This window comes from Stegodyphus dumicola, chromosome 5, assembly GCF_044657685.1.
Source record: "Stegodyphus dumicola isolate Sdum_Otavi_A_Nest chromosome 5, ASM4465768v1".
Classification (NCBI taxonomy): domain Eukaryota; kingdom Metazoa; phylum Arthropoda; class Arachnida; order Araneae; family Eresidae; genus Stegodyphus; species Stegodyphus dumicola.
The window spans coordinates 52,890,225-52,905,451 of NC_140772.1; the positions used below are offsets into that span (position 1 = coordinate 52,890,225).

The 15,227-nt window shown below is 36.6% G+C and overlaps 1 protein-coding gene across 1 annotated transcript in view; it reads right to left on the bottom strand.

Annotated features, from left to right (window-relative positions):
* LOC118201258 (uncharacterized) overlaps positions 1-15,227 on the bottom strand; it is a 48,498-nt gene that overhangs the window by 21,812 nt on the left and 11,459 nt on the right. Inside the window, exon 4 of the mRNA XM_035373322.2 lies at positions 10,148-10,280. Within this exon, the coding sequence (XP_035229213.2) occupies positions 10,148-10,280 (133 nt within the window). The remainder of the gene's footprint in view (positions 1-10,147; positions 10,281-15,227) is intronic.

Consider the following 15,227-nt stretch of genomic DNA (forward strand, 5'->3'; position numbering starts at 1 on the left):
TTCTGGATAGACTTATTAACTCAGACTTCCCCACCTTTCTAGGTGGCGATTTAAACGCCAAGCATCTCGACTGGGGATGCCGCAACTCGAATTATAATGGACACATAGTGCATGATTTTGTGTGTAATTACCCTGTCTTTCTGCATGTGCCGGATGAGCCTACCTATAGGCCAAATATACTCAACCATCGGCCTGACATTCTGGATATTTTTATTACGACGTTCAATATTCCTATGGCTATTACGGTAACATGTGACATGTCTTCTGATCATGTACCTGTACTTGCTTACCTTGGAGTGGAAAATGCTAAGAACCTACCGCCAATTAAGCATACTGATTGGAATCTTTATCATAATACTTTGATGACCACTGATTTTAATTGTGACTCGTTACAAAGCACTACGGATATTGAACGTGCTATAACAGACTTTACTTCGTACCTGCATTCTGCTAAGTCCCTAGCTACGACTGAGGTTGACCGTGTCAGACATGAGCACACGCTTCCTGCCAATATTCGTGAAATAATCTGCTTTCGAAATCATCTCCGAAAGGAATTTAATCTCACCTGGGATCCTGCTATCAAAACTCAAATTAACAGGCTTAATAGGAAGATCAAGCAAAAGATTCAGGACCATCGTTCTAGCTTATGGCAGGATAAGATGGAAAAGATCAACGACGAACCTGGCGTCATACAAGGACACTAAAACGCCCCTGCTCTGCCAGAAAACCGCTTAAATGCGATAACGGATTTGCTTACTCCGATCAAGACAAAGCGGAACTTTTTGCGGAACACCTTTCTAAACAGTTCATTCCAAATTCCTTCCCCTCAGATCATAGTTCGGACATTCAAGTTCATTACCTTAACGATCAATGGCTGCACTCCCCTTCTACGGAACCTTCTATCAAACTAACCACGCCGCACGAAGTGCAGAACATTATTAAGGGACTTAAATTAAAGAAAGCTCCAGGAAAGGACAAGATCACGAACCAGATGCTGAAAAACATGCCTTTTAAGACCATATGCAAATTAACAGGCATTCTCAATGCATGTTTGTCAATGCATGCATCAAAATTGTTTCCCGCTTTTCTGGAAGCAAGCAAGCATCCTAATGATTCCTAAGCCAGGGAAAACACAGGATTACCCGGCAAACTTTAGACCCATCAGCCTGCTGTCCTCCATAAGCAAGATCCTGGAACGTATTATTTATCTCAGAATGCAAGGAAACTTGGACTTTCTCGTTGATCACCAGCACGGTTTCCGGAAAGGACTTTCGACCACAACGCAGTTAGTCAGGCTCACGGAGTTCATCGGCGCGGCTATGCACAACAGAATGAGTGCTGCTATCCTGATGCTAGACGTGGCAAAGGCTTTTGACCGCGTCTGGCATCCAGGGCTAATCTATAAGCTAATTCATCTCGGTTTTCCCAGAAATCTGATACTCATTATCAAGTCCTTCCTTGAAAATAGAACTTACACCGTTGGAGTTGGAAATGCAACTTCATGTGTCAAAAATATTTACGCAGGTATTCCTCAAGGGTCAATTTTAGGACCGCTTTTTTACATCATCTATACCAACGATTTCCCTTGCTTTTCCTTGCTACGCTGATGATACAGCGATAGCCACCAAGTCTCTAAACCCAGAGTATGCCTTGTCAAGAATTCAGGCCAAAATCCCTGCTATTGAGGGGTGGTGCAGTCGCTGGAAAACGTGCATTCAGCCAGGAAAGTCCAAGATTCTACTCATTCGAAATCGCAGACAGAGGAAAAGGGTCAGAACTGAGGTTAAACTTTTTGGCAAAATCATCCCTACAGTTGATAAAGCTAATTACCTGGGAGTTACCCTTAACAAGAACTACAATTGGAAGGATCATATGCTTAGAGTAAGCGGAAAAGCACACGGGATCATTTTCAGGCTTTTTCCTCTCCTAAAGAATGAAAACCTCACCCTCAGACTGAAAAAGAGGATTTATGAAACTGTAATCCGACCCATTCTTACGTATGCTTCCCCAGCCTGGGCAAACTACAAAGCAAACGAAATTAGCAAACTCCAAGTGCTTCAAAATAAGGTGCTAAGAATCATCACAAAAGCTCCTTACTATGTTCGGAATAGGACTCTCCACTCCGACTTGAAAATAGATACTATTCAGGACTACCTCAGCAGAATAAACAACAACTTTTTTAACAATATTATCAATGTGAATCCCGCTAGTTTCACGGACATTCTTATCTACGAAATCCTGGCTGAAGACAAAAACCTCCGCCCATTTGCCGCCCACCTCTTGAGTTCAGAATTCTAAGTTCCAGTTTTCTGGTTTACAAGCAGCATCGATCGGGGTCAGTTTCTGGGAGGGTGACCTCCCACGTGACTGGCTCCGACGAATGAACAGTTAGTATTCGGGCTATCTTACACAGGTCATCCGAAGTTTCTTTCTCCGGCCCCTGCTAGGCGGATTCCATCCAAGATGTAGCAGTACAGGAGCAAAGTGCTTCTTTTTCTCTTTTTCTCTCTCCAGCACACTTCTACCTCCACGAGAGAAAATTTCTTTCAGGTTTCTACTCTGTCAGGCCCCACATGGGATCACATCAGGAACTGGCAAGAGAAGGACTTTAATTTCCTGCTGAAAGCCAGTATAACCGCAAAGTTCCAAAGCTTATCGCTGCTTAGTATTATTCTGTTATTCTGCTTGCTTAGTATTATTCTGCCTGTACTTATTTATCTGTGCTATTGCTTGTACTTAGTATTATTCTGCTTGCATGTAACTCTGCGTATTACTCTGCATATCTCAGTAATAAATATTTGTTTTGCGAACCACGGCATTTTCTATGTTTAACAATGTATAATAATTTAAAGGATTTCAAAGTCTGTGCTATGTCTACGATCATAGCAATGCTATTTTTAGAACATACGAGAACTATCGGGATAAAGAACAATAAATTTGGCAACACGCTAAGTTGAGGATATAGTTTAAGTGTCAATGGCATTATAAACATGTTTAATAGTAACTTAATTTTAAAAAAGCATATGTGATGGTATAGTTTGCATTTAATGAAGCAATTAAATGATTCACCCGTTCACAGTATGATGCCCTTTGCATTAGTTCTGTTGGAAACTAAACTTTGTTTTTCGGGCAAAAAAGCCTACTGAGGTGAGAGTTTATTTTAAAAAATTGATCGCTTGTAGAATAATCACTACATTAATTTTCACTAGAATCAACTTTTGTAGGAGAAAAATATACAAGGAAAAAAAGAATGAAGTACAGAACAACTGGATTGGATAGAAATATGCAAAGTTCACGAGAGCTATCTGCCTAGGAAGACGTTGCCTTCATGGAGGACTGTTTAAGAAAAACTGGTCCCTAATTACGTTATGCTTGTGAAAAGAACGGAAACACCCATACAGGTAGCCCGTTCGCAAGAATTTAAGCCGAGCCGAACTATTGTTCAGTATTAACCAACTATTCTCACCGCTCGGACGCTGGCCGACTTTATAGAAAGAAGGGATGAAAAAAAAAGAGTTTGTGAACAGAAGATCTAAAATATGATATCGATAACGCTATACTGTTTTCGTCGGTATCATTTGTATAGGATGTTTTCCTAAACTCATAGAAAAGGTATTTCTAGATATTTCTTTCTCCTGATGAGGAGGAACCTTTAGCTGCCCTCGAAATCGATTGAGTGTTTCAATATACTTACGCTAAATACAAGGTTGTTTTTACGATTTTGATTGTCACATTAGCGTGTTTCTCTTCTAGTCTAGGGTTCAGTAATTCGGACAGAACCTGTCGTAATGCCACAAAGTATAAATATTCATCCAAGTGACTTGGCAGCAAGTATGAATCAATGGCCGTCTACGATTCCGTCCCGAACATTTAATTGGAAACCACACTGGAAAGACCTTGGACTTGTGGTGTGTAGACTATCAGTTGTCCAGACATGATGGCTATGAATATTCTATATTCCTGTCGCTGAAATGTGCATGCGTCAGTGACTAACACATGTGCAAACTCTAAGTGGCAACAGACAATAGCGTAATCCATATTTGACCGCTCTTGAATCCGCTGCAAATGGTATATGGTGTATTCATTCGTCTCGAATTGCTCACAACCCACCATCTCTTGAGACGCATCAACAGCCTGCCACAATGACCGCATGCCACATACAGAGTACTCTCTCATACGCTGCAAAATGTTTTCCGTTACGTACGACTTTCTTACAGTCTTCCACGACTCTCTGCAACTTGAAAATGACCCTCTTTCGAACACTTATTGGTGTACTAACAAAAGGTGGTATCTGAGACGTATCTTGTTGGGCAATATTCTTGTTAAATCTTGCAATTTTCTTTGCATTATCCACGTTAGCCCCATGTAATGCATCTTGGCCTTCTTCTGATTCGTGTAGACATCCATCTCCTCGGTTATCTACAGTACAAATGAAGATCTGTGATGCTTCGTTGTTTATTCTGATGTTCTGTTATCCCGCTTCTACCAGAGCCTCACAGAATCCCATGAAGGGTTCCTTACTTGAAAGTTCATTACATGTGAATAATTTTTCAAGATGGGAACTAAAAGGAAAATAAAATGAGGCACTTTGTGTATTCTCATTACCTTCTTGGCTGCGAGCGTTCTGAAAAACTAGTTAACTACTTCTACGTGGCCTGACAAATCCGGCGCTTCCCTGTGGTCACATGTGCGTATTTACCATCATAACATGAAAATTAATCAATGATGACGTTCTTGACTTCGTAAGATGATGCAAAAATTAGTTACGTAAGAAAGAGAGTTGAATAGTTGATTTCAGACAGACGGTAAGGAATTAATGAAGTTTATACTGAGAAAAGTGGAACTTTTTAAATTATTGTATGGGATTGAGCAAAAGAGTAAGATCTTGGAGATAGTAGTTCCGCGATGGTTTCCAAAGCACAGAAATTTGTAGAAGTAAGGTGCCCCCAAATATTAAATGACTTATTTTAAGTAGTATCTATACGAAAGTATACATTTAGAAGTCGAATATGGTCAGACACGAATTGGGTTTCGCAGAAGCAATGAATATAAGTTTGGCGAGCAAGGCCAAAAATTTCTAACGAAGCAAAAATTGCTGAGTTCAGCACCAAGGCGAAACAAAATTGCAAAGGCAATAATTCTAAAAAAAAAAAAAAAAAGAAAAAAAGGAAGATAATACCGATAAGAAGTATAATCATTTAAACTAAAACGGAGAGTAAGAAAAGGGGGTCAGGCATCCCAAACCAATACAAAATCTTCTCAAATAGCATAACTGCATAAAATGGCCAATGTTTGGTACTTGGTAGCATAACATTAAACATAAAAGTTAAAAATGAAACTCAAAAAACGGTATTTTTGGTTTTAAAAGGCTTACAAGTTGACATTATTTAGAGGTTGGATTTTCTGCAGAAAATGTAAGTCAGAAATTAACTCTAAAGAAAATGCTATAGCACTAACAATGGATGAAATAGATAGGCCCGTAAGTCGAAGAAAAATGTTAAATTGGAACACCTTATGAAGATAAATGAGAAAGAAATAATCAGTGTCATGGCAAATTTTCCGATTTATTTAGCGATAAGTTTGGTCTAACCAACGCCATAAATCATCATATTGAAACTGGACAAAATGTTCCTTCTAGATCAAAGCCGTATGAATATAATACAGTTACAGAAAGAATCGATGAGGAACACATAAAAAACATGTTGGAAAAAAAATTATATTTCCAGTATCAAGCGCATACCCGAGTCTTGTCCTGTACAGAAGGAAAACTGAATATCCAGTATTTTTGATAATATTCAGTAATATTATATAATCTAGAAATAAGGTTATCTAGTAAATAAGAATATCTATCTATATATTCTTATCTAGTAATAATATAAATAATATTACTCTATAAGATTATCTAGTAAATAAAATTTTCGATTCGCTATTGACTACAATAAATTGAATAAAATTACTAAGTACTCTGTGTATCCCCTGTCTATTATAGAAAAATGATTTGTAGAATAAAACGTACATGGAACATGATAGCGACATACCTGACCAGCGAATACTTTCAGATAACTGTCAGACCGGTAGGTGTTAACAAAACGGCCTTTATCAAAAAATTAGGGACTTATGTGTTTTTATGCTTGCCGTCTAGGTTATCAGGTAGGCCAGTAACCTTTTAGCGGGCGATATATACAGTGGTGGCCAAAATTGTGGACACCTTTGGAAATTTTTATGTTTTTGAACTTTGTATGCTTATAGAAAACGTTATGTTTCACAAAATGCAAACTTGTATATATCATTTTAAAGAGAATTTATTACTGAATTCAATACAAAACACAAAATTCAATTATTTGCAATACAAAAAAAGTTAAACGATAATAGTTATCGATATACATTAGATAGTGATGATTGCAGTGAGTTATTAGTACTTAGTAGGGTACCCTTTATTTTTGATTACAGCTTCACATCGATGTTAATTGAGCTGACAAGAGTTTTAAGCTCTTCTTTTGTTATTACATGATGCCAGGAAACAATTATAGCCTCAGTTAGTTCCCTTTTATTTGATGGGCGCCTCATTCGGACAAGAGTTTCAAACGGCGCCACAAATTTTCGATAGGATTGAGGTCAGGACTGTTTCCTGGCCATGACAACAATTTAATGCTCTTGGTACGAAACCACTCTTTCGATACTTTGGCCGTGTGGCAAGGAGCAGAATCCTGCTGAAAAATAAACGAAGCATTGTTGGGAAAGAGATCTCTGATGGAAGGTAGAAGTTTTGGTTCTAGAATAGTGTCAATGTATTTTCTGGCATTCAGTGTCCCATCGATGACATGAAGGCGACGAATACCATCTGCTGACATGCATGACCAAATCATAACACTAACTGGGTTCTTCACAGTTACTTGAATGCAGTCAGGATGTAGCTCTTCTCCTATTCTACGTCTTACATATTTTCGCCCATAACTACCGAATAACGATATCTTAGTTTCATCACTCCATATAACTTGTGACCACTGATCATCTGACCAATTAATGTGTTCTTTTGCCCACTGTAGTCCTTTTTTTGTTGCTGAAAATGAAGATAAGGCTTTTTTCGTAGAATTCTACCTCTCAGTCCAACATCTGTTAATCTTTTCCTGATTGTTCTTGAACTGACAAAAACACCAGCATCATTCAGATCATTTCTGATGGCCGCTGATGACATTTTTCTATCTTGGAGACATAATCTTCTGTCATCAATAGATGTGGTGCACCTTTTTCGGCCTTTTCCTTCTTTGTTTTTTATTGAATTTGTCTCCTGATATCGTAAACAAAACTTTCGGACTCCAGATGTAGTCACTGAACCACCCACCTGTCTTGCAGTTTCAGCATAGGAAAGACCACTTTCTCGTAACACAATAATATTACATCTCTTTCTAGGTGTCCAATCTACTCTTTTATTTGATGTCATTGCTTCTTGACTAAATATTAAAAATTTTTACGAAAATTCCTACTTGTAATTGCAGTGTATAAGAAACAGGTCCTCCTTCTATAGAACAAAGTAAAATAATGAATTGTTTCAAGTGTAAACATGATGTCAGCTTCTACTGGCAGTTACTAACATTTGATTGGTTCTCAGAATAAGAACAGTGATTGGCCATGAAAGCTAGACATTACAAACCACTTCATAACTGTGTTTTTTTATTTATATTAAAGTACATATAACTTTTTTTTTGTATTGCAAATAATTGAATTTTGTGTTTTGTATTGAATTCAGTGATAAATTCTCTTTAAAATGATATATACAAGTTTGCATTTTGTGAAACATAACGTTTTCTATAAGCATACAAAGTTCAAAAACATAAAAATTTCCAAAAGTGTCCACAATTTTGGCCACCTCTGTATATCATTCTTCAGCCGGTCCTGGGAAAAAACTGGTTTGCATACTTAAATGATATAATTGTAAACTTAGAAGAACATGTAAAAGCTCTCTGAAGTATTTTCTTTATTATCCGGGACTAAAAGCGAATAAAGAGAAATGTAAAATTGGTTGTAAAGAATTAAAATATATATTTGGCATTTAAGGTTATTTTAAAAGCATTAAGACAGGGGAATCAAAAATTCTCTCGGAAAAAATTTACCCACAAAACGTTAGCATCGTTTATCGGATTATGCACGTATTAGACAATGTTTATCAAAACCTTTTTTAGACATTTCGGAACTCCCTTTTGAGGTAAAAAAAGGAAAGGCTTGAATGATTTGAAGAGGCAGAAAAAGTCTTCCAGAGCCTAAAATTGGCATTTATAAGAGCACCGGCTTTAAAAGTACCCGATCCACAAAAGACCTTGCAGATTTACACGAATGCAACTGATTTTTCAACAGGAGCAATTTTGATGCAAGAGGAGCACCCGATAGCGTATTTTAGTATAACTATGAGTCCGGCTGAAAACACTTTATTTCTGGATGAAAGGGAAGCCCTGGCATGTGTGACTGCGGTGAAAAAAATTTGTTTATTTCTTGAAGAACCAGAATAAAATGTTCTCCGATCATGCTACGCTAACGAATAAGAAAATGTTAACAATTTAATACCGAAAGTGATAAGCTGAAGGTGCAAGAGTTCAGTTTGAAATTCCATCATCGCCCTGGAGGGAAAAATAAGAAAGCAGATTCTTTATCCAGATTTAAGTCAAATGAAAACGGCGTTAAAGTAAAATACATCATGTTAATGTCTTTCGGTTTAGATTCCAAGAAAATTCTGGCTAAGGAATTGCAGCGCAGTCCAGAATGTGGATAAATTTATATATGTTTAAAATATCCAGAAAAATGTCAAGCATTGAGAGAAATAGGATTTAGGTAGAGCCGAGAATTATTAACTAATCGATGACATTTTATTTTATGAAAAAAACAATGAATGAAAACTTAAACAACGAATTAAAACCGGTTAAACATAATAAGAGGGATTGTTTGTTATTATGTTTTGTTATTATAAATTTCACGCGAGTTACTTGAGAATCCAATTTCAGCACACATAGAGGTGCAGAAAACGATACAGAGTGCGATAAGCTGTGTTTTTCAAGTCGCAACAAATTTTGGGCTAGTATAGCCAGAGTTATGTTAAATGCTAGAAGTGTAAATACGTAAATTTCGTGCTGGTCGGCTACTTTATACGATCTAGTTTTCCAAATGAAATTTTAAGAATATTTTTATCGAGAATATTTTATCCTAGAATTCAGGTAAATAAAGCACTTTATTTGATAGTGATTGCTAACAATTTTTTCTAAGTGGTGTGAACTAGTATCATTATGCTGTGTTTCAGCTCCGTAACCTGTTACAACCTGATTTCACTCCATCGTTTCACTACAGTACTAGTAATAAGGGCAATATAATTACAATAACAAAAAAAAGTACTATAGGAACCTGTTATAACCTGATTTAACTCCAGTACTAGTAATAGAGACAATATTATTACAATAACAAAACAAGTACTATAGTAAATGTGATTTTTACCTTCGTGTAAGCTTATAGCTGTCTCACTGCCAGTGAGAAATCCGGGTATATTTGTGTGCTAACATGTCGACTATTTTTCACATTTGTATTCAGTAAATGATAAATGATTTGGACTTAGTAAATAATAAAATAAAGTCATATTTATGTTTAGTCTTATTGACTACAGATATGTTATGTCTTAAGTTAAGACTATATGTTAGGTTTTATGGACTATATGTTATGTAGACTAATGTTATGTCTTATAGATTCATAACATTACTAATATTTTTAAATTACAATATTTTCAAAATAAACGTTTTGGCATTGGTAGAAAGTTTTTTTACATATGTACCGAATACATTTGTCAGTTGTATTTCCTCGCGATGCGTTTATGCCATTAAAGGTAATAAATGCATCATAAAAATAGGCAATTTAAAAAACATATAGTAGACATATATAAGACATATCCATGATAATAATAATAAACTGAAACTGTTAGGCGATTTACTTCGTTACCGTTGATGAGTTAATAAAGAAATAACATCATTCCTCTCCACCAACTTACGTAGCAGAAGGTACAGCTTAGTGAAGATATTAAATTGATAGTTGAACTATACGAAGGTAGAACTTTCGTCTTCTACAAAAAGTATACACAATTAATTAACTGGCAAGCTGTTATAAAAAAAATTACCTGCAATCAGTATTATGTTTACTGTTTGAAAAGGTTTAGGACATAAATCATCCCTAGTGAGTGTGATGATAGGTTTATTCCTCAAAGAGCTTCTTTCATTTTGACCGCATCGAACATCATCTAGATCTAAAACCTTAAATGAAATGAAAGGATGGTGTTATTTCATATAAGGAATTTTTCATACGGTTTTACAAGAAATACAAAATAATATATTTTTATAATTTTATTAAGGGAATATTTATTCCTTTACTAAAAGAATGACTAGGAATGTATCTCTAATGTAATATCTTTATGTATGATGTCCTGGTTGATAAAAGTATACACATATATACAAATTGTACAATTTTTATTTCCGAAATGATCGCGTAGTATTTTAAACATAGGCGGCACAGGTAACAAATGCACCTAAGGTTACTGCCTAGGACTCTCATTGTCGAACACCAATCAAGTTGTTTTCAAGAGCGACAATGTTCCATAGAATTACAGAGACAAAATATTAAAATACTGTATTGTATACTGAATTGTTTAGCACTGCAGTCAAGAAGGCGATTTTCGAATATCTTCATATTAAATTTTGGAATAAACAAGCTAGCAATCGAACAAGTGAACAAGCTAGCAAATTTCAATAACCAGTATATTCATTACTATCTGACAAGGCACGGCCCTTCCCCACATATTTTTATTTAACACGGAGATGTACGTTTGTGTGAAAAATGGCGAGCCAGTTCCTAACATAATCAGTTACAATTTTAAAAAAGTCTCAACACATTAGATATCAATCGACAAATATGCAAGCATTAAAAAATATATTGTTACTAAATGTAAAGGCGTGGTAAGATGGCTTCTCCCCAAAGCAGTTTTAGGGTTGCCATAAAATGGCATGGGAAGGCAAAGTTGCCACATTTGGCGAGAAATCGCCCATTTGGCGACAAAATTGGCGATGTGCCATGGACGGATGGGAAACTTTTTGGAACGAATTCTTACCGGTTTAGCCCAGAATGTTCCCGAACACAAACCGAAAGCTATATAAACCCTGCTGATCCGCAGTCAGTCAGTGTGTGCCTCGTCGAGACGGCGAGTCAAGAGTGCCTCGACTAGAGTGCGAGTTAGTTAGTATCGAGTTGGTGTCTGGTCTAGCGAGTCAATCCCTGCAGAGTCGATCGAGTTGACAGCCAGACAGCCAGTGCCGAGTGGGTCGTCGAGTGCACCGAAGAGTCTCTTAGTGTATCGCTGTTAGTGCATCGTCGAGAGAGAGTGTTGAGCTCCGGGAGCGACTGAACCGAAGAGTCGGGAGCCGTGCTCTGTGTGCATCTGTGTAATCGAGTGCATCGCGAGTTGTAGCGTGGAGAGTCTCGAGAGTACGTGGAGTTCCGAGAAGGACCGAGCAGAGTCGGGAGCTGTACTCTGGTGCTTGCAGTGAAGCTGTCTGCACCGTGATAGCTTGATAACCTGAAAGCTGTGCTGATTGTGTCAGCGTGTTTATAGTAGATCTTCGACGACTGTAAAAACTGACTTTGGAGCTGTTCTGATAAATATTGGCTAAATAAAGTGTGTTTCGATACTTCATCATCAAGTGTCGTCATTATTCACTGCAAATCCATACGAACCCGGAAGGAAGAAAATAACGTAACAACTTGTATCAGGAAAAGAAAAGCGCAACAGTATCATAAAAGCAAAGAATCCAAAAATCAAAATTTTGCAAAGTAAACCTTCAGAACATAGTTACAGATGTATGCGAAGTCACTTAAGAAGATAACAATTATACAAAATTCAAGGTTCAACAAAATGACGGGTGCAGCTGGACTCTGGCACTCAGATAGAGTGTTCCATAGGCTCCTGACGGCTCGCGGGGTAGCGTCTGGGGATCGAGTGCGCGGTGCCTGGTGTTGGGTTTTCGTGGTCCCCTGATGAATGTCGTTTCTCTTGACATTTTCTAGGCTCAGAGATACCTCAATCCCCATTAGCTTCATGTTATGGTATGTTATTAAACTTTTGAGTCAATTCGACTTTCAAAAGATGTGAAAATGTCCTCAAATCATTATATCAATAGCGAACTTGAAAGCTCTGCGGCTGAGCTCCAGATTTAGCAGAATATTAGATGTTGAAGCTGTATTCAAAAACATCATACGAAAGAAACGAATATTCAACTATGAACGTTGCGACAAGATCCAGCGAAGCAGTTTCAAAAAGCATTCCTTCAAATCGCTTATGCACTGAGTAATCAAAATGTTAGAGATGCCCGCTAATAATGTATTGGTTCACCTTTACCTTTGTTAGTATGCGATATTCTTTTGGCATGGACTCAACAGAAGGCTAATATTATTCTTGACCCCTTGCTAACCTAATGGCAACTCTATATATTCATTCGGATTGAATACTGATTTTCCAAGCGTTGAAGTGATCTTTTCACTTCTTTTTCCAAATATTGAATAGGATTGAAGTAAGGGATCTGAACTAACCATGGAAGTATTCTAAACTCAGTCATGCCCTTCAAATCAATCTGAGACGAATTGTAGTAACAAGGCTTATATCCCGTTTAAAGTCATCAAATTCAGGTAACATCGCAAGCATAACCGAATGCATTTGATGGGCTTCGAAACTGGACTTCGAAGCTGTGATTATAGATAATTATTTCATATATATCAAGAGACTTAACTGCACTTCAGAAAAATATTCCCTAGATCATAATTCAACCACCATTAAGTGAAAAATTTGTCATTAGTTCAAGAGGGTTTCGTGAATGTATTCTGTTTGCTCCATATTCTGACCATTTCATCTCATGATTGAGCAAGAAACGAGATTCAATAGACTTCACCTTGCAATGTTTTTCCAGTCATCTGATATCCAGTTTTAATTCTTCTGCATACACAGCAACTATGATTTCCTGTTCACCAGTAATAAAATAGGCACTTTTACGGTATTCGGTATTCTGCTGTTAAAACATATATATAGTTGTCGAGTTGTGTTTGGATGGTCCAAGATAAAACGAACCGAACATGTGAGGCTTTACTTGCTGAGCAATCAATCCTGGCTTTTGGGCTCCTGTGCATCACCGTAAAAACTAGTCTGTGTTACAAAAACAAGCGTCTGTAATATTTTGTATGTATATCAAACCTCTCAGTATATATATAAAATACACATTTCTCAAACACTTTCTTCAGAGAAGCAGCAATCTGAAGAGTTCATCAGGCTTAGTATATACTGATAATTTCTTTGTGGTCATTCAAAAATAGATGCAAGCTTATTAGCGGAAAACTGCATAAATCTGCTTTTTGCTTTAATGCAAACGGCAAGTGAGGGTCCAATAAGCAGACACCAATCTGCTATTAATGTTGAAGAAATAACCATAAGCATTGTTCAGATACTGGATATCACTTCCACAGTAGCAAATGCACCAAAAGAAGTTAATTCTTGTATTCATATGCAAAATACTTATCTTCGCGTTTGAGACGCCGCCGTACAAATTTTTCTGGTAATTTTGGTATCAGTAGCTGCAACTTAGAGGAGTTTTTCTAAGCTGAAGTTGATAAAGAAAAAACTTTGCTTTAGTCAAGAGAAGTCAAGAGAAGTTGAATTTCTTTACACGTTTATAAATAAAAAATTTCAAGAGTTACAATTTTATGCTTTTATCGATTCCTGAATTTTACGATAAGCACAAAGATTTATTAATAAATTATAACAAGCTGCAAAAATAAAAAATTATATTACTTTTAATTAACTAAATAACTATAAATATAGTTTGAAATATTAACATTCTCATTTCTTTGTGGACGTCAACCATATTGGTTGCCTAGGAAGCTAAAACTGCTGGAGCCAAGACTACATTTCGGCATGAATGAATTAATAAGGGTTTAAATTTGATGTATATATAGTAATTATTGGGATCAGAGCCATGTCTACATATTTTTAACCTGAGGCAAAGAGGTATATGTGCACCCTATATAGTACAATGTGCAAGGTGTCTACCCATTAAAAATAAAAAAGTACACACACATATATATGTAATAAGACTGTGCTATTACTGTAACATGACTGCGGCATTATTGTAATGACTTAATGGAAAGTTGTAACGGATTGGCTTTGAAGAGTAACCACGTAGTTAGTAAGATGACATTAGAAAGATGACTTGGCGGTAAAATTCACACATAATTTTATTCCATGGTAATGCACATCATCACTATGGGTGCGCTATGCACCCCATAATTTTACAGAGCTTACCTTTTCTAAACAATCGAAGAAAATTAGAAAATTAAACTCTGTGTGGCTAGCGGCAAAGTGACATAAGCTTCTAGAAGCAGAAGGAAAGAAAGAAAAGAGGGAGCTGCGACGCAGTTAACCTTTTATACCGACTTCCATTTCAGATCACACGACTGAAATATATCCAGATGTTAGGTTCAGATTTCATCAATAAGTGCGCGATACAGATTAGATGACGGATCCTAATATTTTTTCTTCCACCATGCTCACCCAATCTTTCTTTTGAGGGGGGGGGGATATGTATGATATAACAAAATACGATTGCCGCTTTAAGAAATGATTGGCGATCTCAAAATTAATTATTCTAGATTTTATGTTCTCCCTTCTAAATTCATATGTTCGCCCAAATTCGAGATCTTTCCATGGGTCATAACAACCTAAAATTAATCAATCATAGCTTAGAGTACTTTCTGCATATACCGCACGCAAGTAATTATGTCATCTTCTCCTCTACAACACTGCGCTGCTTAGCCTTGCTAAAAATCCTTGCGTCATGACTTTAGAAACCAGTGTACATAAAAATTATTGTATTTAACAATGATCGCATAAAATGTTTTATCTACCAAAAGCGAGTTGATGTGAATTATCATAGAATCAAGTTGTGTTTGGAAAAGGCCACGTCTGGAAGTTACTGGTTTATGTATCATTTTAACTAACAGCGCATCGAAAATTCTACATATATACATACACATACATGTTAATATACGTTAACTAGATCTATATATTTTTAAATGTATAGTTCATTCATTATTAAATCATGATACGACGATTTTTAAAGTAATATTTGATTATAACGTTGTGTATTCGGAGAAATGACGGCTAG